The 24,538-nt window shown below is 55.1% G+C and overlaps 1 protein-coding gene across 1 annotated transcript; it reads right to left on the bottom strand.

Annotated features, from left to right (window-relative positions):
• Positions 1-712: 712 nt before the first annotated feature.
• On the bottom strand, positions 713-23,659 carry LOC144731626 (mothers against decapentaplegic homolog 6-like). The gene is made up of 4 exons (XM_078612825.1): positions 22,455-23,659; positions 18,099-18,152; positions 16,526-16,597; positions 713-2,576 (listed from the first exon to the last, which is right to left on the bottom strand). Exons 1-4 carry the CDS (start codon positions 23,014-23,016, stop codon positions 1,957-1,959), a joined length of 1,308 nt encoding a protein of 435 aa, XP_078468951.1. The 5' UTR covers positions 23,017-23,659; the 3' UTR covers positions 713-1,956.
• Positions 23,660-24,538: the final 879 nt, after the last annotated feature.

The raw sequence follows: 24,538 nt of genomic DNA, 5'->3' as shown, positions 1-24,538 counted from the left end.
GAGTGTATTGCCATGATGTCGCCTTCGAATTTGTTGATCGGGCATTACGTTATACGTTGTACGGCCTGTTCTGGATGACCACACTCTCGCCACACCGGAGAGTTTTTAATTTTCCATTTGTGCATCAGGTATCCGCATCTGCCATGGTTTGCGCAGTGGATGTGGTTTAGGATGGACCATGAGCTTCGTGGAAGATTAAACCCGCGGATCTTCGGTGTTGGGTCTTTCACAAGGTGTTTGATTGTGAGTTCTCGAATGATGCCCTCTGTATGAACTCTTGTGTTGGCGAGTGGGCCCCTATATGAATGGTTCCTGCAGTGAAACTGAATGGTGCCCGCCGTGTTACAAAAGTCCTCTGTATGGGAATGTATATTCGTGTGCTTATGCGATCGGTGCCGTGCTCAGCGCTCCCTGCCCCGTGTCCGCCACCGATTTCACCCACAAACCCTGAAGTGGGGGCGAGGGGGCGTTTCCCCCCAACTCCACGTGCCAAATGAGAAACAGTTTCCTTTCCAAGGCTGCGCCCGACCCCGGATGTTGCGTGTCAAGCTGCCACCGCTCGAGCCAGGGGTCGCGCTGCATCCACACGCACCGCTGTACTTCTCGGGTGCCCCGATGTGGGGGGAGGCAGCGGGGTGGGGGGGGAGCGATAGCGCGCCACCAAACGGCGCGCGACACAAACGCTAACGAGGAGTGAGGGACGCAGGCCGCATTTCAAAACGTTGCAGAAGTTTTAATCAAACTCGGTCTTTTTTTCCCTCCTCTCTTTTCTTTAAAGTCTCCACAAAGTGCATTTTACAATACGTTTCGTCACGACAACACATTGCACTGTACATAAATAATTACACTGTACAAATACAAACGCCTCACGTATTTACAGGTATCACAATATATATACCGATAATATGTCACGACGCTTACTAAAATAGTGATCCACTCTGGAGGCAGTTGTCGGGGCAGGGGGAGAGAAAATGTGGCGATGGGGCCTAGAAGCAGAGGCTTTACTTGCAGACAGCCACAAGTGACCTCAAGAAAAAGGTTTTAAAAATATATATATTATAATTATTACAGTATTGTTACCATCACAGCTATGACTGTATTATATTATTTTAATTTACATTATCATTATTATTGTTAAATAGTATTATTAATAATTATTATTGTCGCCTCCGTCGCCGTCGGTATAAAGCGCTAGCGGCCTTTGCGGTTTGAAGAGCAAGTCAGGCGCGGTGACGTCACAGTAGCGATGAGGGCAGTGATGGGAACGCCGGCAAAGGACACCCCCCCCCCACTGCCCCCCCCCCCCGCCGGACACTAAATACTGGAAACGGGCAGTCGGGAAAGCGTTCTGTGAAACAAACAAAAACCTTTCTTGATGCAACGGCAAGTACACGTTAGGCAAGTCCCCAGCGCTGTTGTTGTTGTTTTGTTTCGCTTTGTTTTTGTAAGTTTCTGCGAGCTGCAGCCACGCAAGTGCACCCGCGCCTTGGACCCTGGAATTTGCAATTTGGAGGAAAAACACCGGCCACACGACGGCGATGTCATTTGGAGGCTTCGCGTGACGAGGCGCGCACGGGCGGACGGGCAGAGCGAATCCCAACGGGTTCCCCCTCCGCCCTCGCCGCGTGATGCGCAATAAGAGTTTGTGCATCGTCAGCGTCTATTGTGGCTTTGGTCCAAGCGCAGCTCCTCCGAGGTCCGAGCTGTAAATCCTTTCGGCGTGGTTTTCGTGACGCGCCCGATTCGACAGCGCAAGCGCTCGGGCAAATCCTGGATCGGGCTCGGCCACATTTGTGGCCGAGCTCCGTGTCGCGCATCCGACGGTTCCCTCAAAAGGTTCATGAAAGATCCTGGGCACCACCCTCTTTCACCGGCACGGCAACGACTCGGCCCCCGACCGCCACTCACGCTGCAGGCCACGCCAGTCCGGTTTTCCCACCGGCGCCGGGCGGCCAGCTATCTGTAGAAGAAGACCTCCAGCCAGCAGGGGCAGTCCAGCACGCATTGGCGTGAGTAGTCGCGTCCCCAGCCCTTGCCGAAGCTGATGCGGACGCTGTAGATGTCTCGCGGGCGGTCGCCGGCACCGCCGTCGTCAGCGCGCGACAGCTTGTGTAGGTGCCGTGCATGCTCAAAGTCGAACACCTTCACCGAGTGGCCCGACGGAACGCGGCACAGCGCCTGGGCGCGCCCGCCGCTCCCGCCGGGAGCTGAGCATCCTGGCGCGTCGAGCGTGGGCGAGTGCACGAAGGCCGGTTGCTCGCCGCGGTTGTAGGCCCAGACGCCGTCGGGCTCGCGGCTCAGCAGAAGGCCTGAGCCAACGCGGGCCCGCGTGCGCCGCACCGTCTGGCTGCCGCCGTTGGTGCCGGGCAGCTGTTTGAGGCAGAGGCCCCGCGTGGCGGCGGTGGAGGCGGCGGCAGTGCAGGCGGTGGCGCCATCGCCGCTTTGAGGTAGCTCGTAGAAGACAGACACGGCCTGCTCATAGGCGTGGAACAGCGGCCCCGCGCGTGTCTTGTGCTCCCAGTAGGCGAGCGTGCACCATGGCTTGCTCTTGTGCACGTCAGGGGGCAGGAATGTGCCTGTCCAAAGAGAAAGGGGGGGGGCACGGAGAGAAACGAGCGCCACCGTTATTGCTGGGATGGCGACACGGTCTTCATCGTCAAGCGTGTAACAACAACGCCATTTTTTATATAATTTTGTTTCCCATTGTTTACCCTGGAACGCGTCACCGAGTCTCGTGACTCTATTTTCAGGAGGAGCCTGTCAAGTTTTTTTCAGAGTAGGTGGACGATGATCGCCGTGCAAATTCCAAATTGAGCAATTTTTTGCGGGGTGACATTTCAAATTTGGACCGTGCGAATGTTGTCGCAGGATCCACTCCAGAGCAAACGGCCCGTAGCGTTGTTGTGGTTGTTACACCACGGTTTTAATTTAGGGGACCGCGAATTGCCATCGTGGCCAGCTCACCATGCGCTATGAACCTGGTGGCTTGAGAATTCGATTGCTGATCACATCAGCGGCGAGCAATATCTTAACGGGTCCTGCCTCCACACCCCCTACCCCCAACCCCGACTTTCCAAGTGGTGAAATATAGTCAAGAAACCACCACAACTAAGACAGTATGCATCCACAGGGCTTCACCCTCAGGAAAGCTTCGACCAGTTTTCTGTTTCCCTGCCACGCATTACAAAATAAGAACGTTCAGGGAGATCCACAGAGGCAGGTTCACAAACCCGCTCGCTATGTTGCCATCCTGGCCATCTCGCAGCGCGTTGGGAATGTGGAGTTTCACACAAACATACGCTGAGCCACCAGCCATTGCCCACCAAGCGCCACCTGCACTGCTGGCTCAAGCTGCCATGTTGGTATCGAAGCTGCACCCCCCATTGTTAAGGAGTAAACCTGGATGATGTCTAGAAAACGAGAGCACTTGCTCTGACGAATCCATCCCTGGCCTGAACCCCCCCCACCACACAGTCCGGTTGTTAGCGTATTTCGTCGACACATTTCAGCACCAATTCCTCGGTCACAGGTCTGCCACCTAAGCAATGCGAGGAGGCTCTCTGATGCGGCTCGCTCCGTCCCATGGCCGATATGAATCGGGGCAGGAAGAGACCGCGCAGACTCGACTCTCCACGGCACCGGCCAGAACCATTATGTCAATTAAGGTCGTCCTGATGAATGATTAATTCCCCTCCTCCTGCATCCCCCCGCCCACCGCCTAGTCAGTTGTGCAAGCGAGCGAGCCGTCTCTTCTCCGTCTCCCCTCGCAAGGTCGCGAACCATCCTAACGACGTTATGTTCAATTCTCGCGGCTGGGTTATTTTTTTCTCTCGTCGCCAATACGCGAAGCAGACGCGATGCTTCGCGGCTGACCCCCACCACCCCCCCCCAGTCACCCCAGCAGACCAGGAGGAGGATGCCACTCAGTGGGCATGGCTATGTGCCATTGAGGGACTCGGGGCACCAGGCTACGGAGATGGTGGGGGGACGGGGGGAGATTTTGAGACAGTAGGGGGGGGTCGGGGGCGGGAATTTAATTCCTTGCATTAGCACCCATGCCAATCACAAGATGCTACACATGCGTGTGAAGCCACATGCGGTGAGCGGTGCAGCATAAAGGTTTTCACTCGTGAGAAGCGAGCGAGTGAGGAGCGAGCGAGTGGGGAGCGAGCGAGTGGGGAGCGAGCGAGTGGGGAGCGAGCGAGTGGGGAGCGAGCGAATGAGGAGCGAGCGAGTGAGCGCGCCAGCAGTCAGGACCCGACACAGTTGTGCCTGCACACACCAGGTGGGCCTTGTTTTTGTATTTGGGTGGGATTTGTTTGTTTGGCAAATGGCCCAGTGTTTGTTTGTGTTGGGGTCTTTGCACGCCGCCCTGCCCGTCTACTCAGCCTACCCGAGTGCCATTCAGGGGCCGGTTCAGGGGCCGGTTCAGGGGCCGGCTCAGGGCCATCCGGGGCCGTCTGGATGAGATGCCACTTGCCCCCGACTTGAGCACAACGAAGTATCTCATGAAGAGCGGAGGCGGTCGTCCCCACCCCCCACCACCACCCCTCGCAGTGAACTATACCATCGCCTAACCCCCCCACCCTTCATTCCAGGCATCATACATCATTAACTCACTCGACCAGACCGAACCATTTACTCCCGGCAATTTACGAGCTCGCAGGAAGGCAGGAATGGTTTCTGGGAGAGAGCAGCGGTGGCTGCCATTCCGCCCGCCGCGGGCTCGTTAAACAACGCCCTTCAAGGGCCCCCGCTGACTCCCGGAGAAAAACGGCGAACGGAGAGTGCAGCCCGCATTCCGCGCCACTTGAGTAACCGCCGCACACGACGGCGGTGGCGGTGACATCGAACGCGACGATCGCTCTCTCTCGCTCGGCGACGCGGTCCTTGTTCGTGCTGCCCGGCTAAACACCTCAGCGCATGCCCCCGCGGGGGTGTAAATCCTCCGCAAACGACTTTTGCGAGTCTGGCTCCGCGTCGGCTCTGCCCATAATAACCACCTCCAGCGGGCCCAACTCGCCCTTTAATCATCGCCGCGGTTTAAAGGGCGGGGCAGCATGAGTAGGGAGCAGCACCGGAGCTGAACAGCTATCACCCTGACCTCCCCGCCCCTCTCTCCGCCGCTCCCCCTCCTACTGTCGCTTTCAATCATCTCTCTCTCTCCCCGCTCGGCTCGGAAGCCACGGTGCTCAGGGCCTCACTGCCACCTTTGTGAGGACGCTCGCTGCGGTGGCCACTTGGGTTCGAGTACCGGCTCCGGGGCCTCGTTCTATCGCTCGAGTGGCAGGCGGCGTCGCCAAGCTGTGCGCCTTCTGTCTCACCCGCCCACCGGGCCTCTCATCAACCCACCCACTCTCTCATCCACCCACCCACTCATCCAGCCATCTACCCTCTCATCCACCCACCCTCCCTCTTCATCCAACCACCCTCTCATCAACCCACCCATCCACCCCCCTGCCGCCTTCGTGTCTGCACTCAGAGGGCTGTGTTGAGGGTAGGGGGTGGGGCGGTGGCGACAAGCAGAGGGAGGGGAGGCGAGGGCCCTGAAACTGGTGGGGGCTGAGAGGGTAAAGTAGGATGAGAAGGAGAGGAGGAGGGGAAATCCTGAAGCTTTTCAGAGCCATGCCATGCCCTGCGCACACGCAGCGCAACATCGCGTACATCTGCAGCCGCTATCCACTGCTGGATGAGTATCCCCTTTACCGTGTGGATCATGAGATGGGAGGATTTGAGATGGATGGTAGCAGCACTTGACAGTGAGGGATGATGGCAGCATGGTGGGGGATCGAAAAGGTCTTCATCCAGCAGTGGATAGACAATAGCTGCTGCTGACGATAAAGATCGTGACAAAAAATGCTAAAGCTCGCGTGGGGACCGTGAAGAGGTGGAGGTGCAACCCTGCAGTTGCTCGTTCACGGCATCGCTGGCAGAAGGGCCTCTGACCCAACGGAGCTCTCGAGAAACCTTCTGGGGCAGGCCGTGGCCCCAAACCTGCGGCCCACAATGCCACGCCGAGCGTTCCGCGGAACCGCTGCAGGTTCCACGACTCCACTGTCGCAGAACGCCAGACGACTTGCTGCACGCATGGTGGGCCCGCGACAAACGTTCCAGTTTGACGGTCATCCACGCGGGTACAGACACTTCGGGAGCTTCTGACTCCGAGGGTATTTGGCCTACTCCTCCACGCTGGCCAAGAAGCCTCAGCAAGAGGTGGAAATGGCCGCACTTTATCCCACCACACGTTAGTGACCTAGTGATCGACTGAGCATGGTGTAACGATTTATACCGCTGGGGTGACGGAGGGGGGTGGCTGGGGATTTAGGAAACTTGCCCCCCGCCCCCCCATTGTTTCAACTGCCGCGCCGGGAGATGGAATTGAACCGGCGATCTCACATGGCGACGCTCACGACGACGCTCACGAAGACGCCAGTGCTGCAGGCTACGCGCCGGGCACTGCATCTTTAATAAAGGTCAGGCTGAGGCCCTGAGGCGCGGAGAACACTTAATGGCAGCTCCTGGGGACATTTACATAATAGAGTACAGTCTAATAACTCTCAGAAAGCCTCCCCTGCCTGCCCGTGTGCCTGCCTGCCTGCCTGCTATTAGGTCGACAAAAATGTTCCGAGAAGCATTCCATATTTTTGTTGCTGTTGTTGCCATTGCTGGAAGTAGCTGTGGCGGTAATGGCCCCCGTAATCGCCTCTTAAGTGGCCGTCTGCAAACGGGGCACGTGGGGAGAGGCAGCCCCCAGTTTACTCACTGCACCCCCACCGCCCCCCCTCAAAATTACCACCATAATTACCACAACATCACCACTATTATTATAATTATCATCATGATCGTGATTATCACCCTCATCAGTCCTGGGTCAGCTTGTGCCAACATCTAAGCTCAACTAAACTGATTTTACCAGGTGAGGCCCACTGAGCTACATGGCTCTTTGAGAGGCGACCTGGCCACAAATGATAGCTCAACGAAGTGGCTTATCACGTGTAAATTTATAGCAGTAGCTAAACTACTTGAAACGCGTGATGATGAGTCTTTATGTGGAGGGAAAAACCGGAGGACCCAAAAAGTCCACACGACTACGTGTGGAGAACATGTAAACTCCAAATATACAGGCATCAGGGTCGGGATCGAACCCATAACCTCCTTCTACCGGGCGAGGGAGTTAACATCTCGCCACATCTCCCTGTCACTCTCCCATCACGATGCGCTCTCTTTTCCGAGGCTACCTCGACGCCGTCTTTCAGAATCACCGTTACGCTGCCTCCTCGCTCTTCCTCTCTAACCATCCCCCACCAACTCAAAAGTCCATCGCGACAACTCTGAGGGGTCGCCTCGGCAAATGGACGACTCCGGCGTTCAGCCTCAACGTGGCTTGGAATGTCCACCGAGACGAAATGCCCACGCTCCCACCCAACACCAAATGCCAGTACGGTCCAAATTTACACTAAAAAACAAAACTGCATTTTTAACACCAACAATGAGAGAAACGTCCTGACACCCTGGATAGTCACCCTTTGGCCAAATCAGAGGAGAGAGAAACTGCACCGTTCACAGTTGCCCCACGGTCAATCTCCCCCTCTTTCTCCGCTGCATTAAAGGGCTCATTGCCTGAAACGTCAGCCTATTTACACGAGTCTGTTGCAGAGGTGGTGTCAGTGACGGATGTGGCAATTCCTTTTGTTCGCTCTCTGCTGCCAAAGCTGCGCTTCTCTTAATAGAAACTAGGCTCATGGGTTGCAGCAACAACAACAACAAGCACACGGTCAGCATGTTTCCTCCGGGACTCACGGACCGCAGGGGCGGCCAACGGAGCACCCCACGACAAGCCGGTGCCAATGCCAAAGATGGCAGCGCTGGCCCACAATGGTCGTGACCCCCTGCCGTGTCGGCGTTGTCGCTTGTGCCAATCCTCAGATGCGCATGTTACGAACGAGGGGTTTTATTTATTTATTATTATTATGAGACCGCAGAGGCCGCGAGTCGGATGCCCTAAAGCCTCAGCCTCAATCAGGGCAGAAAATCTGGCATAGGCCCAGACTTTTCTTGTGCTTTGAAGATGGCAAAGTGGTTAGAGTGGTGGTGGTTGGGGTGGGGGGTTGTTGGGAGTAGGTGGTGGGGAGGGGCAAACCTCAGTCTGCGTTCACAACGTTGCCCGAACGTCAGTGAAAACAACGGCGGTAGTGGCGGCCGCTTCAAGAGCCGCTGCGGCTGAGTTATCTGCATCAAGACGATCGTTTATGGCCATAATCCCACCGCAAGGGAACAGCATGTCCCGACACGATTCACGCACGCCCTTCATCTGTAACCAGACGAGCGTCACTCAAGGCCGAGGGTGCCATTCCCACCTTGGCGACCGCTCGTTCTGCATAACGATGTAGCGGCGTAGCTATCGAGTGTGCAGGCGGTGCAACTGCACTGGGGCATCATGGGCCACAGGCGCCCAGGTGGCGAGCTATGAAGAGGTGGAAATTAGGACGAGGTGGCAGGGTGGGGGTCCCATTATGTTAATTGAACCAGGGCCCACGTCAACCGCGCTGTGCCACATATATCCACCAAGCTATTATGCTAAGTGTGGCGATGGCGAGCATTCGCCAACAAGGGGAGTGGATTACCTAAAGGTAGACCCGGGGTCCCATTAATCGATACGTTGCGGCCACGCCATGGACCGTGTGCGCTCGACATCTTTTCCAAGAAACCCCCCCGCCCCCCCTACGGACAAAAATTCGGGATCCACGGCGCTTAGAAGAGGAAACCTCCAGAGCCGACAGCTGCGGTCTCTGTTCGTGGACAAGGGCGGACGAGAGCTCCGCACGAAGGCCGCGGTTAGTGAAATCACAGGGCCCAAATAAAGCTTTGCACGATTGAAGAGTGCAGAGGCCGCCTCGCTCACAAACAATCGCAGCTCGCCGCCGCCGGCACCGTCACCGCACCTCGACTCGCTGTCCCATTGGATCACGTCAAATATTTGATTTGTTGGCAGATGGCCGGGGTGGTGTGGGGCTGGGTTGGGTGTTGGGGTGGGGGAGATGGGTTGGGGTAGTTGGCAGGGTGGCAGATGAGGGGTTTCAGGAGGTTGGGCCCGGGGAGTTTGGAGGGGTGGGGGGTTTGGAAGCTGAAGATGACAATGTCTGGTACTCTTCAACCCGCCGTTCAACTTTCACGCAGCTCTGTTCCAAATTGACTGTGCAATAAAAACAGACCGGCCGCCCCGGCCGATCAACCCCGGGGTGCCGCCACTCCCGCAGCTCGCTGGCACGGGGGCAGCCAAGCGAGCGGCCAGCGTCTGGAACCGAGACGGCAGCACGGTGTGGCACCGGCACTCTCGGGGGAGGGGGGAACTGGCGCCGGGGGGGACACCGCGGATCGTCACGGGCATATCGCCCGATCTGCGCGCGACCTCTGACCATGACGGCACCCCACGTAGGTTTCTTCGGCGAACGTTTAAACACCGTGCCACAACAGTGACCACCAACTTTTACTTCTCACTGCTCCGACCTACTCCACTTAGTCGCCCAGTAATAAAATGTCAGCGAAGCGGGGTCGTTAACTGCTAAGGGGTTTACAGAGACAAAACGCAGAATGTCGACAACTTAATATTCTAGATGCTCGGCCAAAATCCCAAGCAGGATGCTCATGAAAAGCATCTTGACACTCATTGAGGCTATCCTGGTAAACTACATATACACACGACATCCGACCTCCAACAAGTAAAAAAAAAATTATAATCTAGAGGTAGTACAATGCTATGTTGACAACACCGCACGTATCGCAAGACGAGTCCTCTGCAATTAAACATCAACTCCACTGATACTGGACTCGTCCTTGTGGCTCAGCGGCTGGCCTGGTGCTGTCACGGGCCCTGGCAGCACCAAGTCAACGACCAACGCTACCGGAATGTGGCACTCGCCAGTTCCAGATGAATGTCTTGGCTACAAACCAGCGCCTCCAAAAGCTAGCGCCAAAACAAAACCTCAGCTTCCCCCCCACACTGCACCCCCCCGCAACCCACTCCTCCCCCGCCGCACCCACCACCATCCTCCCACCAGCGCCTCCACACCCAAGCACCCTAGCGTGCCGGGGCAGGAGGTCACATGACCTCTCCTCCCACCTCCCCCTCCCGGCACGGGCTCTCGAATTCTTGCCGTAATTCTTTGGTATTTCCTTGTGATAACCGCTCGACTTCACAAAGACACGGCGGCGAGTTCAACTGGATTCTGCCCCCCCCAACCCCCCTTCTCCCCACCGCAAAATGACGACGCCCGGTTTGAGTTGAGTTTGTGCAAGGGGGTTTTTCGCTGCACGCGAGTCCGAGCGAATGTCTCAAATTTCCGGGGTGGGCGATTCCACCGTTTGAACTGGGCCACCACCCGTCGCGAACTCTCTCCCGCGGTGACTGCTCGCATAACGATTCACGGTTTCGTTTCGTCTTTAAAAAAAAAATCGTGCTCTCTCCCCAATCGGGAGCTCCCGTGCCTTTTATCGTTGGAAAAAAATGGGACGTTTAGGTGGGGGGGGGGGAATAAAAGCCATTACTTCCTTTGGGTAAACCCATCCTTGGGCTCCTGAATTCAAAACACGGGACCCCACAATGGGCGCCCTGTGTCCAACGTGTGGGATTATCCACGGGTGCAGGAGAAAGAGAGAGGGGAAAACACGGGGCACAGACGGAAATTTTCCGCTCAGGTATGTAAACTGCACTAGTGGAGAAAGTAAACCATAAAGGGCTCGGTAGCAAATAAAATATTTTCATGCTTTGCCAGAGACGGAACCCTTTGGAGTTCGTCTGTACACTTGGCTCAGGCCGTCACATACTTGAGACTTGCGATCCCACAACATTAATGAGAACGAAGCGGTCGGAGCGGTGCTCGGGGTTGGGTTTTTTTTGGTTGTTACTGGGAAGGGCAAACTGTTGGTCTGGGTCTGACAGCCGTGGCTCCGCGCGGATGACGGAGCGAGCGGCAGGCCGCTTGGCACTTGGCATCAGCGCTCACCACGGCTCTCCTCAGCGCCCATTTGCGGCACGGCTCGGCGGTTCTCATCAGTGGGCACGCGGCCACTTGCAACTTGAGCCGCCGCCACCGCCGTCGCCGTCGCGCATGTATGGGCGGTGGAGTCGAGCCAAAAAACCCACAGTGGGGACACGATTAGTTGTGCCATGCTCTCCCGGCGGTATCCTTTGAATCGCTAACAGTGGGGAGAGCACGCGGGCGGGCAGGCAGGGAGCGAGGCAGTTCCAAACTAGCTGGAAGTTGGCCAGCAGTCTAAACAAGCTGACCCTGACATTGCCAAGGAGGGCAAGTGGAAGGGAAGGTGGCTGCCATGCCCCGATCTGATTTCGCTTGCGACTGACGCACTCAGAACAACACGATAGGGGTGGGGGTGAATCACAAAAACAGCGAGTAAAAATAAAGAGTCCCCGACGTTTATGTGAGAAAATCCAGAGAGAGGCTTCTAATTATTTTTTTGGGGGGGTGGGTGGGAGAGGGGGGGTGCGTTAATGTTACACGCAAGGGGAAATGGGCTCTGTCGTGGTGGCAGCCTGTAACTCGAGACAACAACCCTCAGATCACCGCGAAGAAAATATATAACTAGAGGAGGAAGAGAAGGGGGGACAGGGGGGGCGACGACGGGTGTGCCCCCAATCTCTCGGTCCCCGGGCGAGCGGCCAAGTGCCAGGCCAACTTAAGGAAGGGTTTATTTCTAAACATCCTGAAACCCCGGGCTCTCGGAGTCATAAGTCTACGAACACGGCAGCGGCATGCGGACGCTCGGAATTAAAAACCCCACCCCGAGTTGCATCCTGAAACGCGGGACCTGAATAAAAATAAATATAAAAAGGGGAGGGGCTAATTAAAATATCAAACAAAACGCTCCCCAGTAAATAGAAATGCTTACAATGCGTCATTGTTCTTGGCCCGTTTTAGAGACAATCATAATTACGACCCAGATAACCCACTTCTGTGGCATCCTAGTGTGAGAGAAGGGGATTTGGGGGGTGGGAGGTAGGGGGGGGTAAGAGAGGGGGGGCAGATAAACAATAGCGCCGAGCGGTGCGACGTGTGGCCATGGCCCCTGTGTTGTCGTGAAAGGAAGTCGCTCCCAAGCCGTTTATCACTTCATTCACGGCCACTGTGGGGCCGCCAGCGTGCTACGACGACACAGCCGAGGGCGCAGAGGGGTGGATCATTAGAAAAAACAATAAATATATGAAATAAAACAATAACAATAAAACCACATCAGATCAAGAAATGGGATGGCAGCAGAATGTGAAAAACCCATCGGGCCAGATTCCCCATGGTAGTGTGGAGAAAAGTCCACACTACCATGGGGAGAGAGAACATGAAAACTCCAAATATACAGGTGTCGTGGTCACAATTGAACTGACGACCTGCATACCAGGCGAGGGAGTTACATCTCACCAGCGCAAATCTGGTGGGAACGCATCGTGGCTGGGCGGATCGCTGTTGGTGATGGAAGACGTCGGGCAAAGCCCTCGACAAAAAATCGGTCGAAAATGAAAGCTTCACTCATCAAGAATAAGGGACACCCATCTGTCCATCCGCCACATGGCCATTAAAGATGGAGAAACGAGTTCGGTGTCCATGCAGCCACAATTCTCATCCCGAGAGAATTCAGGGAGCACGGAGGAGGCATGGAGTCCACCCTGAGAAACACTTCCTTCTTCTCGCTCAACGCAGAGAGAGGACAGAGAGGAGTCGCGAGGTTGTTGCTAATGGGATTGCTGCAGTCTTTTTTGTCACGTAGTGTAATTCGAGATGTCTCTTGTAAAAATGCGCCGGAGTGGCGTTTTCACGTCAACACGCCACATCCAACTCGTGGTGCCATTCGTGGTCTCGTCAATGTAACCACCATGCAATGACAACTGTGGTTGTGCCAGCGAACCAACTAGCAAGCACGCAGCAATGGCGACGCTTTGCCAATAATCAGGACCACGGGGGCATCATGGCCAATGCTGGTGATGCCACCACACCGTGCCATCGCGTCCTGCTCTCTGCCACCTCCTGCGGATCTCCCACGCAGTCAACACCTGAATCTCCACGGTCCCAGCTACTGTAGCACCGTGATGGTGAGATTTTACCTACCTCGCCTGATATGCAAGAGGTCATAGGTTCGATCTCAACCCTGACACCCGTATATGCCTCTCTCTCCGTGGTCGTGTGGATTTTTCTCCGGGTCGCCCGGTTTTTCCCTCCACATTTAGAATCAACGTACGTTTAGAGTATTTGGCTACTGCTGTAAATTTCCACGTGATAAGCCACTTCTTTAAGCTATCATTTAGGCAGCCGGGTCGCTTCTGAAAAAGATCAATATTGCTCAGTGGGCCTTACCTGGTAAAGTATTTTTTTGGTTTATTGTAGAACCTAGCCTCGTGTAAAAACAACTAAATGCAGCAGCATCATTGAACAACGACGGTCACTGCATCACGTGCGTTCAGATGCGCTTCTGCAGCCATCTGGAACGTTCTTCCGATATTCGGAAGCCGCTGGAGCTATTCCACTTTTAAATCATCTAGATTGACGAACTCATTTCTTTAGAACTGCTTTTTCTGTTTAGTTTGTTATCCTTCCCCTGCACCTACGATTTGTGTGGTTGGTTACGTACGGTGCGAAAGAAGTTCAACATACATACGTACATCGTCAGTGTGGCTTAGGGCGCGCGGGCGGGGTCCAGGGGAGAGTGAGAGAGCACTAGTGCCATGAAACGCAGCACGGGGCGCTTGTGAATAAGGGGGGGGGGGGACAGCTGCACAGCGCCGCAAAAGTGAAACCCGATGCCTGTGTAAATAAAATGTCAAGGGATAAATAAATTATTAATGGAAAGCCGCAACACAACCAACCCCGCCGCCTTTGTTGGGAGTGAAACGGCGGTGGCGCACGTTTGTCGCGGGGGGGGGGGCTCCAGCGGCCGAACAAACAGCGATCTTGTCGAGGCACGCCGAGGGCGCCACTCGCCCGACAGCCAACGGCCCGAGTGGAGCTGCCGTCGTGCTCACAATCAGAATCTTTATTTATCCTGGAGAAATCCGATGAGCTGTGAAACTCTTTTTTTTTTAAAGGTGTCCAGCGGTTTCACAGATATTCAGACGGCCCGGCCAGGCAGAGGAGGATCCCGCGGTCGCCACCTCTCTTTATTTCATTATTTAACCAGGTAAGGCCCCACTAAGCTATATCGCTCTTTTTCCAGAAGCGACCTGGCCATCACAAATTATAGCTCAACGAAGTTGAGCTATAATTTGTGATGGCCAGGTCAACGAAGTTGAGCTATACTGTAAACGCGTGACATCGATTTCATATGTGCAGGCAAAAATCGGAGGCTACATCCTGTGCAAAAGAAGTTCAACATATATACATTAGCCCGGTTGATTATGTACGGTGTGAAAGAGGTTCAAAACATGCATGTTGACTTCTGGTCAGCCCAAGGGCTGGTGACCGGCGCCTCGCAAATTCACGTGCCCTCCCTGAGCTGCCACCCGAGCCAGATAAAGAGGGCAGAAAAATGAACCTTATGGCGGGTCCCCGGGGTCCCATAAGCCCCCGGCTCTCGCATAAACTGCGTTGCGACGTCATTTTATGTCTGTTGAAGGCGAACGATATGGCAATCTATTCGTCACGAGGAGCTCTACACGATGCGCTAAACAAAGTTTTGTTTATTCTGCGCATTCGTCCTCGCTGCGCTTGGACATGATATGACAACAGAATGATCCACGCCAGGTGGGTCGCGGCATTTATGTGCGTGGTGGGATGGAGTCGTCAAAAATAAATAAATTAATTAAGATTTTGACTTCCGTTTATTAAGGACCCCCGGGTCCCGCCATAAGGTTAAAATGTCCACGCACCCAGCAACCCAGGCGGAAAGTCTGAAAACAGCCCCCTCCCCCCTCTCCGTCCATCCCCGCACCCCCCACCATGCAAACACCGGCAAGCACTCGAGGCCACAGAGAGAGAGGCCCGGGGCGCCTCACCACGAGGGTTATTGGTGTCTGGAGCGCGCGGTGACCTCATCCCTTTTGAGTGGAGAGGACTTGAGTGGGAGAGAGTGGGCAAGAGAGGCCTCACAATGAGGACCAGAGAATGATGGGGTTATTGGAAGGGGACTGGTGCCTTTCTTTTCCTGCTCCCCCAATCGCCCCATGCCAGTGCCCCCCCCCCAGCCTCCTCAGTTCCTCCGTTACCCCTCCGCGCAACCCACCCCGAGCCGCCGTCCTCCCCACCTCACAGCACCATGCCAACGTTCTGCCGTTCTTCCGCCACAATTGCTTTGACCCGAGTGTCGGGGATCCCCGTTGTTTATTTTCAGTCACAAATTAAGCCCGGGAGTGGTGGCAGCATTAGCGAGGAGGCACGAACACGCATGCGCACGACCATGCGCACGCACAAGGAGGCACCTGCAACGACTGCTCTTCTTGCTGGCGACGTTTCTCAGCAGAACCCGAGTTCCTGTGACCGTCGCCGCTCAGAGCCCCCGTATCCGCTGGAACCCTCTCCCTGCCGGTGGCCCCAGTGAGCGTGCAAGGGAGCTTTACAAGTGCGGTGGGGGGGTTGGGCACGGTGCCGTGCGGGGGTGCCATCTGCCAAAACGATCGGGGGCCGGAGCCACTCGCTCTCCCCCGCCCCCTGCTCGCTCGCTAGCTCTCCCCGTACCTCTGAGTGCAATCACGGAGCGCCGTGTATAATCTCGACAGCTGTCCATTGTGGTGGCGGGGGGAGTGCCAACGATTGCCGTGGCAGAGGGAAGCGTGGCAGGGCGCCGCATCGGCCCCCGCTCCCCCGCACGATTGGTGGAGGTTTCCTCCGCGGCGCTCGAGCCGAATACGAGCCCGGACGAGCGCCGTCACATTGACTTTGAGCAGGCTCAAAGGGGCAAGGGCCCAAGGCCAAACGCGAACCGATGCGGAGACGAACCACGGCTCACATCCAGCTGGTGGGTGGCAGTACACATCCTGGCAAGTTTCAAGAGGGCCGTATGGGCAGTTCGTATGGCGCCAGGTTCCGGAAGCCTGCTTCTGATCAATGCTTTAATGATAATAAGAGCTGGAAAACATCACCCTTGAGCACCCGATTGAAACCAACACTGATCGGAATAATCAAGAGATAGACGGAGGCAGAGTAGGGACAGTTCTGATAATCTCTTCCCAGGGATCACTGCCACTTTCAGAAAACCGTTACAACACCGGTGCTTGAGTTGCGAGGGCAAGCAACCCTAAACGGACAAGCGTGCAGGATCAAGGCTGAGGCCCAAGTGGTGGTGAAACCCTGACAGCCCCAATGTTCAGCGAGCCATCAGAAACATGTTTGGTTCAAAACATTGCGTCAGTTTCCCTACAAAAATATATCATTCGTGCACACGCACACACGTATCCCTGCTCCACACACGCGCGTCCCTGCTCTACACACGTGCATGTCCCCGCTCCATACACGCAATGCAGCGCGTGGGCCCGGCGAACGGACAGAGCGATCAACAGACAAAGCGAGCGTTCGGAGGGGACACTCACCACGCAGGCCGGGCATCCAGTGGAACTCGGTGCTGGACGTCTCCACGGTGGGGAAGGGAGCGCCACCGCCAACTGCGAGAGGGTGGTGGCACAAAAACCATTGCGTTAGGGGCGCGCCAAGGCCCCTCATAAACGTACGGATATTTATAAAGAGTATATATACAGATAAAGATGATCCCGTATAGCCTTTTACAGACTGTTGGGGCAAGTGCTGTTAGCAAGTAGCATCTATGCCGGCACGGCACACGAGGGTGTGGGTGGCCAACACCACGCCCGGCCACCTTTGTCCCCCTCGTGGCGATGTTTATGCATGGCACCAGGTACTCATTTGAGGCCGAGTCAATCTAAGAGACCCAGTACCAGTTCATATACATATACACACACACCATATGTATCTCCTGGCAAACCCACCAAAGCCACCTCGTAATCCTGTGGGTTTGCGAGTCTACGTCAGCTGGAATACGCTTTGCCTCCTAACCTCGCACATCACGGGCGTGCCACCATCAGTCGTGGCATTTATGGTAAGCAGTGGCCCGCTTGACGCGGCAATTGATCGGTTTAATTTGGGGTGGGGGAATCTGTGTAGCCTGTGCTTGATGGCACGGGCACGAATTGTCTGCCAGTTTGGAAGATTATCCTGCGGTTTACTGTCAAGAGACACGTGAAGATTATTTTTGCTCAGAGTGAAATTTATTCGTAGCTTTGCCCTCACAACTGTTGCCAAACCAGTTGAAGAATGCGTGTGTGCGAGTGTGTGTATGTGCTGTTTGTGTGTGCGAGTCGTGTGTGTGAGTGTGTGTCAGAGGACCGGTAGTGTAGTGGGGAGCAATAGTGTAGTGGTTAGTGCTGTGCTACAAACCCAGCGACCTGAGTTCGATTCCCGCTCACGGCCAACAGCAGTGACGATTATCTGAACCGGTCTTGTGCCTCCCCTAGGTCGACTCAGGCTCAAATAGTACATTGTGTGGTGTGTAAATATCGCCACTGGAGAGACAAAGGCGGCCGGGCGTGGTGTTGGCCACCCACCCCCTCGTGTGCCGTGCCGGCCTTCATAGGTGCTCGCTAACAGCACTTGCCCCAAAAGTCCGTTGAGGATATATGGGGGATCTTTGTATGTGTACTGTTCTGTGTGTGCTACTGGCAGGCAGCAGTCTCCTCGTTCGATTTCGTTTTGTGCGCCCTTTTCTTAGAACGCATCTACTACTACTAGCGCATGAAGCTAGGTGGGGGGAGGTGGTTGACGTGGGTAGCTTGGTGGACAGTGGTGGTCGTAGTAGGTATGTAGTTGGTTGGTTGACTTGGCGGAGTCAAGAGTCAAATCTACGATTAATCCATCGCCCACGTCGTTATCTTCCATCATTATTTGATTGCGTGGCCCTGAGCAACAAAGCAACAAAGCTCCCCAGCGTGGAGTCTCTTATCTCGCCGCTCTATCTGGGGGCACACTCAACAGTTTATAGCGAGCGGCACGGCAAATACATCCACACGTCTTTCGTTCACCCCACCCCATACCACTGCAGCAGCCAGATTAAGATCCGATCCGTGTTTGCACCACGCCTGGAGATCTCCTCACCTTGAAGCTTGGGCGACTCCGGCGGAAATCTGGTGTAGGGAGGTGGCGGCGAGTCTGTGGTGGGAGGGACCGGGGTCGAAGTTGGTTTGTTTGGTGGTTGAAGTGGGTTTGGTTGGTGGTTGTAGTGGTTGTTGAGGTACATTGGTGGGTGAAGTGGGTTGGTGGGTGGGTTGTTCGTAGTGAATTTGTGGTTGTAGGTTGTGGGTCGTGGTGGTGTAAGTGTGTTGGTAGGTGGTGGTGAGAGAGCAGGGTGTGTACGGGGGGGGGGGCAGACATAAAGGCACGGTAAGGAGAGACGCATAAATAAATAGGAGGAACTCTTTCATTATTAAGCCTGCCGGCGGCAGTGGCAACATGTGCTCTGCGTGGAGACTCGCATGATAATTGCCCCAGGGCTGGCGAGAGACGGAGAAGGGAGGGATGGGGGGGTAGAGAGGGAAGGGGAGTTGGGGAGGCGTGGGGAGAGGGAGGAGTAGGTGGGGTTGGGGTGGTTTGGGGGACACAGATAAGCGGCGAGTCCGTCTGGCGCCAGGCGTGCTGATCGCGTGCCCTCCCCCACGCATGCGCCAACACCCTCCTGGCAGGCGCGCCACGGGGAACGCGCCTCCTCCCTCCGGCCACTCCATAGCCCTAACCCCGAACAAGCTCCTAACAGCTCGTCCTCATTCTTAAACCGAGACTGGCCTCTCAACCCGAACCAAACAGCCGACCGCTGTGTAAACGCATGTCAAATTTGACACACGCAGCTTGGCAAACCTTAACCCCGGTCCACCAAATCTCAACAGCCCCACAAATCTCACCAACCCCACCAATCTCAACAACCTCACCAACCTCACCAAATCTCAACAACCTCACCAAATCTCAACAACCCCACCAATCTCAACAACCTCACCAACCTCACCAAATCTCACCAACCCCACCAATCTCAACAACCTCACCAACCTCACCAAATCTCAACAACCTCACCAACCTCACCAAATCTCAACAACCCCACCAATCTCAACAACCCCACCAACCTCACCATTCCCACGTGCCACAGTCCTGGCAGTGCAACGCAGACTGCGCTGTTCGAGACTGGCCCTGCGTAAGTTTCCCCCCCCTACCCTCGGTCGACTCGGCGAGGAATAACGATGGGTCACCGAGCGTTGTTGGGCATGGGGAGACAAATACGGTCGGGATAGCGCGGTCCCATTAAAGGGCGTTCGCTCGATAACCAAACACGCTATACTGTAGTACACTGTACAATATTGAATATCGCGAGTTTTTTTATGCACTGCAAGTAATGAACGAAAATAATGCTCACATTCAGATATTCATGTCAGCCGGGTCTGTCCCATGTCGGCGATCCAGTCAATATATCCGTATCCCGGCACACCAAATCCAATACATATCTAGCTATGGGCTGTGGCTAATAATATGCACGTGCCACCCACTTTCTTTCAGTCTTACCAGCTGACCTGGGAGGAAGTGAGTTTTGGAACGATCGATAAATGTGTTTGCCTTTAAAATTAAAAATATAATAGGCGAAGTTTCGGGAAATCAGCCGTTCATGACACCTAAATACATTTACTGTTGGTGGTGCGAGGTGGGTTGATGGTCGTAGTGAGATAGTGGTTGTAGGGGGTTGGTGTTTATAGCAGTAGGTTGCATAGAGGTTGTTGAGGTACATTGGTTGTTGAAGTGGGTTGCTAGGTGGTTGGTGGTAGTGGAGATCGCAGTGTGTGTGGATGGGGAGGGGTAGAGGGCCATTGCCTGAAACGTCGCCTACACTTTTCCTTTCAAGGCTACAGCGTTATTGACGAATGTGTTGAGTGCTAGTTGTGAATTGTGCTTGTGCTACACTGCCAAAGCAGCAACAACGCCAAATAATGACAAATGTGATGCTAAGTCGGAGGATGTGCAGTGATCAGTGATGGCACTGGTATCTCTCTCTCAGACGCGCCTCGTCTGGCACCGCTAGAGTTGCTATAAATAGTGCCATTTGTCTTTCTGCTGTTATTTACATTTTCCTCTGAGTGATAGTGTGTGTAATGTGTGTGTGTGCTCGTGCCGGCACTGTGGCGAGGCTGGGTAGGGTTGAGCGGACCGTCGTCCTTGATTAGCCAGAAGTGATGCTGCTCATGACAAACAGCATCATTCAGTCCACGTGACCGATTTGTCAACAGAGCAGCTATTGCTCGAACACATTTTGTTCACACCTCGTACTCATCAAACACACAATTATACACCCCCACGGGCCACAACACACAAAGGTCCCCGGTATAGAATTAACAGACGTTTGGGGCAAGCGCAGTACACGAACACACAACAACGCATATACATACATATACATACATTACCAAAATACAAGACACCGTAACATCAATTGCCAGTCACGCCGCAGTGTTCACAACAACGCATATACATACATTACCAAAATACAAGACACCGAAACATCAATTGCCAGTCACGCGGCAGCGTTCACAACAACGCATATACATACATTACCAAAACACAAGACACCGTAACATCAATTGCCAGTCACGCGGCAGTGTTCACAACACGCACCTCAATTATCAATCCACACTAACACACATTTTAGTCACAACACCATAAAACAAGACCAAATATAAAAACCGCCCCATATCGCCTTAAAAACTGTAGGAGCAAGCGCGGTTAGCGAGCACCTATGAAGACTGTAGAAACCACACCAGGGGTGGTGTGGCAAACACCATGCCTGGCCACCTTTGTTTCCCCAATGCTGATGTTTAGGACCGGTTCAAATTAGCCACAGGTGTTGGCCGTGAGCGGGACGCGAACTCGGTCTGCCGGCTTCGTATCGCAGTGCTCGCTCTTCGCTCCACTACCGATCCCCATACCAAGACAAAGATGCACACACACAAAGACACGCGCACACACATACACTCTGCCCACAACAAACACCCCGCTGTGGCTTAATCAGCCTGCACGAGCTTCAGACCTCCTCTATATTTAGAACCGGTATATGTATACTGCACCACACATTACAGTATGCATATACTGTATTGTGCACACACAAGTAGAGAGTAGGCTGGGAAGGCGCCCGGGGACCGTGCCTCTCTTGAGACGGAGTAACGCGTGGTTTCAAAGGGCTTTCACCTGCTCGTAAGGGTCACCTGTTGACCTGTCCGCAATGATTAACGCGGAACCACCGCCACCAACCAACCCAGCCCTCCTCACGACAGGTGACCTTCATTCTCTGGCTTGAAACGAGACCTCGTTCCGAGTCGTGCAACGGCTCATGGATGGCTCCCCGTGCCGACGTCATGCACACGCCGATTCGCACTTTGGCATATAAATCATAATCTTTATTTTATCCTGGAGGAATCCCGATGAGCTACAGAGCTCTTGTTTTCCCCATAGGTGTCCAGTAGGGGCGGCTAAATTTTTTTAGAAACCACGAACAATAGAAAGAGATGACATTGCAAAGTATGGGAAATGTAGGTAAGGAAATCACTGAAAACTAATTTGTCCTTATAATTCGACCTAACGCAAACAAAACGTGAGCATGTGGCCCAGCGCCGCAAGGGGTTGGTAGACCATGTCAGAGGCTTGCGCACAACTCCCCAAAGCCCGCAGCCGCGGCTGCGGGACGGAACGCGATCTCGTGGTGAGTGGAGCCAGTGGGTTCGTGACCCCGTCTGTGCGGACCGCCGAGCTTTAATGCCACTCGTGCGCCTGGTAGCGGAGTTTCTGCAGGCTAGCTGGTCGTTCTCCCATTAGAAGCAAAACGTGAAATGTTGAGGAATTCAACAAACATCCCCGTGTAGCAGGAACCTCGTAAAAAAACATGTCATGAGATTCTCTGAAGCTTTAACTAAATAGGGACAACAGTAGAATTAGTATTGTAACTTTTTTTAACTCGGAAAGCGTCAAGACATTCGTTTTAGAAGGATCCTACAATTTGGTTAAAGGTTTGTGGAATATCCCGTGCCCTACCCCCCAAACTCCTGACATCAAACTGGAGGGCGCTGGGCCGATAAAAAACGCCGTGTTGAATCCATTTAGCCGAGCAAACGACACTCATCCCACTTGAAGACCGGTTACATAAATTGAGCAATTCCAGAAAGTGTCACCCCAAATCCGGTTAAAGGACACAACATTCATACTTTCACTCCAAAGCTGGTTAAAGTAAAGTTAGGTAACCAATTAACTCCGCAACCACTCTAATACTGATTCAATTAAGAACATCAATTACTCATACCGCTCCACACCAACCGGTTAAACAAAGCAACAGCGTTCCATCTCATCACTCCAAAATCACCACCAACATGATCATCAACCTCACCAACCCCACAAACCTCACTAACTCCACCAACCTCTTGCTGACAATCATACCTGGCATGCAGAGACGGCTGAGATGGAACGGATTGCAGCACAAGGTCTCCAGACCCTGCTGCTGCTGATGTCCGGCTCGGCCAAACGACTCGCAGGAGCAGAGCCTCTTGAGTTCAAGAGGGTGACGGAGGTCGGGCCAGCGGAGCAGGCGACACACGAACAGCAGCGTGGAGACGCGCTGCGCCCCCAGCACCAGGTCGCCGTTGGGCAGCGGCACGCAGCCCGATTCGGCCGAGCCGCGACTCTCGGCCGCGGCCGCCAGCGACTCGAGCTGCGCCACGCTCAGCTGCTTCAAGAGGCCCGTGGCCAGCGCCTTCATCTCGCTGGGCGGCTCCCGAGAGCGGCACAGGCAGAAGCGGCCTCGGCAAGGTCCGTCATCCTCCCCACTGCTGCTGCTGCCACTGTTGATGCTGTTGCTGCTGGCGGCAGTGACATTGTCTTCTGTGGCGGCAACAGCGGCAGCGTCGTTGCCGGCCGCTGCCGCCGCCGCCGTTTCCTCACAGCCCATCGCTCTGCTCCGCCACAGTCTGTGCACCAGAGCCAGGCGTCTGGACCTGAACATACGGCGCGGCAGGCTACGGGATTGGCGCAGCGCGGCGCCGCGCCCGCGCAGACCATGAAGGATGCGGCGGATGACCCGCGTGCCCCGAGCGGCGAGGCCCGGCGATGCCGAGACGTCGCTGCCGCCGCTGCTGCTGCTGCATGCACACCCGCGGCGCCTCTCGTTCGCTCCCGTTTCTGCCCTCGGCTGCCCCAGCCACCGCCAGCACCAGCAGCGGTGGTAGCAGCAGCGCAGCGAGCCCTTAGCGGTGCGCAAAACCACTACCAGAAGCGACTGCCTCGTGTCTCCTCCACTCTCCCGTCTCCTCCTCCTCCTGCTGCCTCCCTGCGCCGTTCTTCTCTCTTCGTCCCGTGCCGTCGAGGGTCTTCCTTGTTTTGTGCTGCGGGGTCGGTAGAATCCACAGCACGTGCGTTTGTCGGACACAAACACTGAGCCGCGATGACTCCGCACGTCGTAAGAAAGTGAGCTCGTGTTGTGAATGCGTGGCGTGTGTGGTGGCAGAGATCTCTCTACCCCCTGTCTCGTTCGCTCCGTCTCGCGTGCAGTGAGCGCTCACGACAGCGAACGCGATGGAGTGGCGAGGAGGAGGGATGCAGGCAGGGGTGGTTGTGGGTGAGAGGGGGAGGGAGGGGGAGGAGTGGAGGGTGAGGCAAGGGGGGTGCAGTGATGCCGGTCTATGACTGCACGCACGCAACGGGGAGGGAGGGGGGTGATGATGATGGGCGCGGTGGTGCGGGACCACCCCCCCGCCCACTGGGCCCCGACCGCGTCACATGGCCGTCTAGACTCGGTGGCGGCAGCGCGGACTCTCACGCAAACAACCCCGAGCTCTCGTTACCGCGGCAGCTATCTCCCGGCGCGGTGAATAGTCCTCCTAGCCACCACCCTCCTGCCACGCACGACGACTGCCACTACCACCATAGCATACCAACATACTCCTGCTGCTACCAAGCATATTACCGTAGCACTGCACTACCACAGTACCACATCATCACTCCCATACGAGTGAATCACCAACACCCACCATACTACATCAACAACATTACCACACCATCACTACCACCATACCAAAGACAGAGATCCTCTGTATAGCCTTAACTGTTGGGGCAAGCGCTGTTCGCGAGCATATATGAAGGCCGGCACGGCACACGAGACAATGGGTGGCCAGGACCACACCCGGCCGCCTTTGTGTCCCCGGTGGCGATGTTGACACACCGCAACAGGTACTCATTTGATGCTGAGTCGACCTAAGGGAGGCACAGACACGGCTCAAATAATGGTTAGGCCATGAGCGGGAATTGAACTCGGGTCCGCGGGTTCGTAGGGCAGCGTGCTAACCGCAACACCACCGCTCAACCTCAGACCACATTACCCAACACAACACCACAACAACACCATGCCACATCACAAACCATCACTACCACCACATTACCATGTCACCACCATACTCCCAGATGCCACCCAGCACCATGAGTTTAACGGGTCACAACTCTGCCGACGACGCCCAGAAAGCCGAAACCAG

This window comes from Lampetra planeri, chromosome 39 (assembly GCF_965212315.1).
Source record: "Lampetra planeri chromosome 39, kcLamPlan1.2.h2, whole genome shotgun sequence".
In the NCBI taxonomy this organism is placed as follows: Eukaryota; Metazoa; Chordata; class Hyperoartia; order Petromyzontiformes; family Petromyzontidae; genus Lampetra; species Lampetra planeri.
This window is presented reverse-complemented; position numbering and strand designations above follow the sequence as displayed.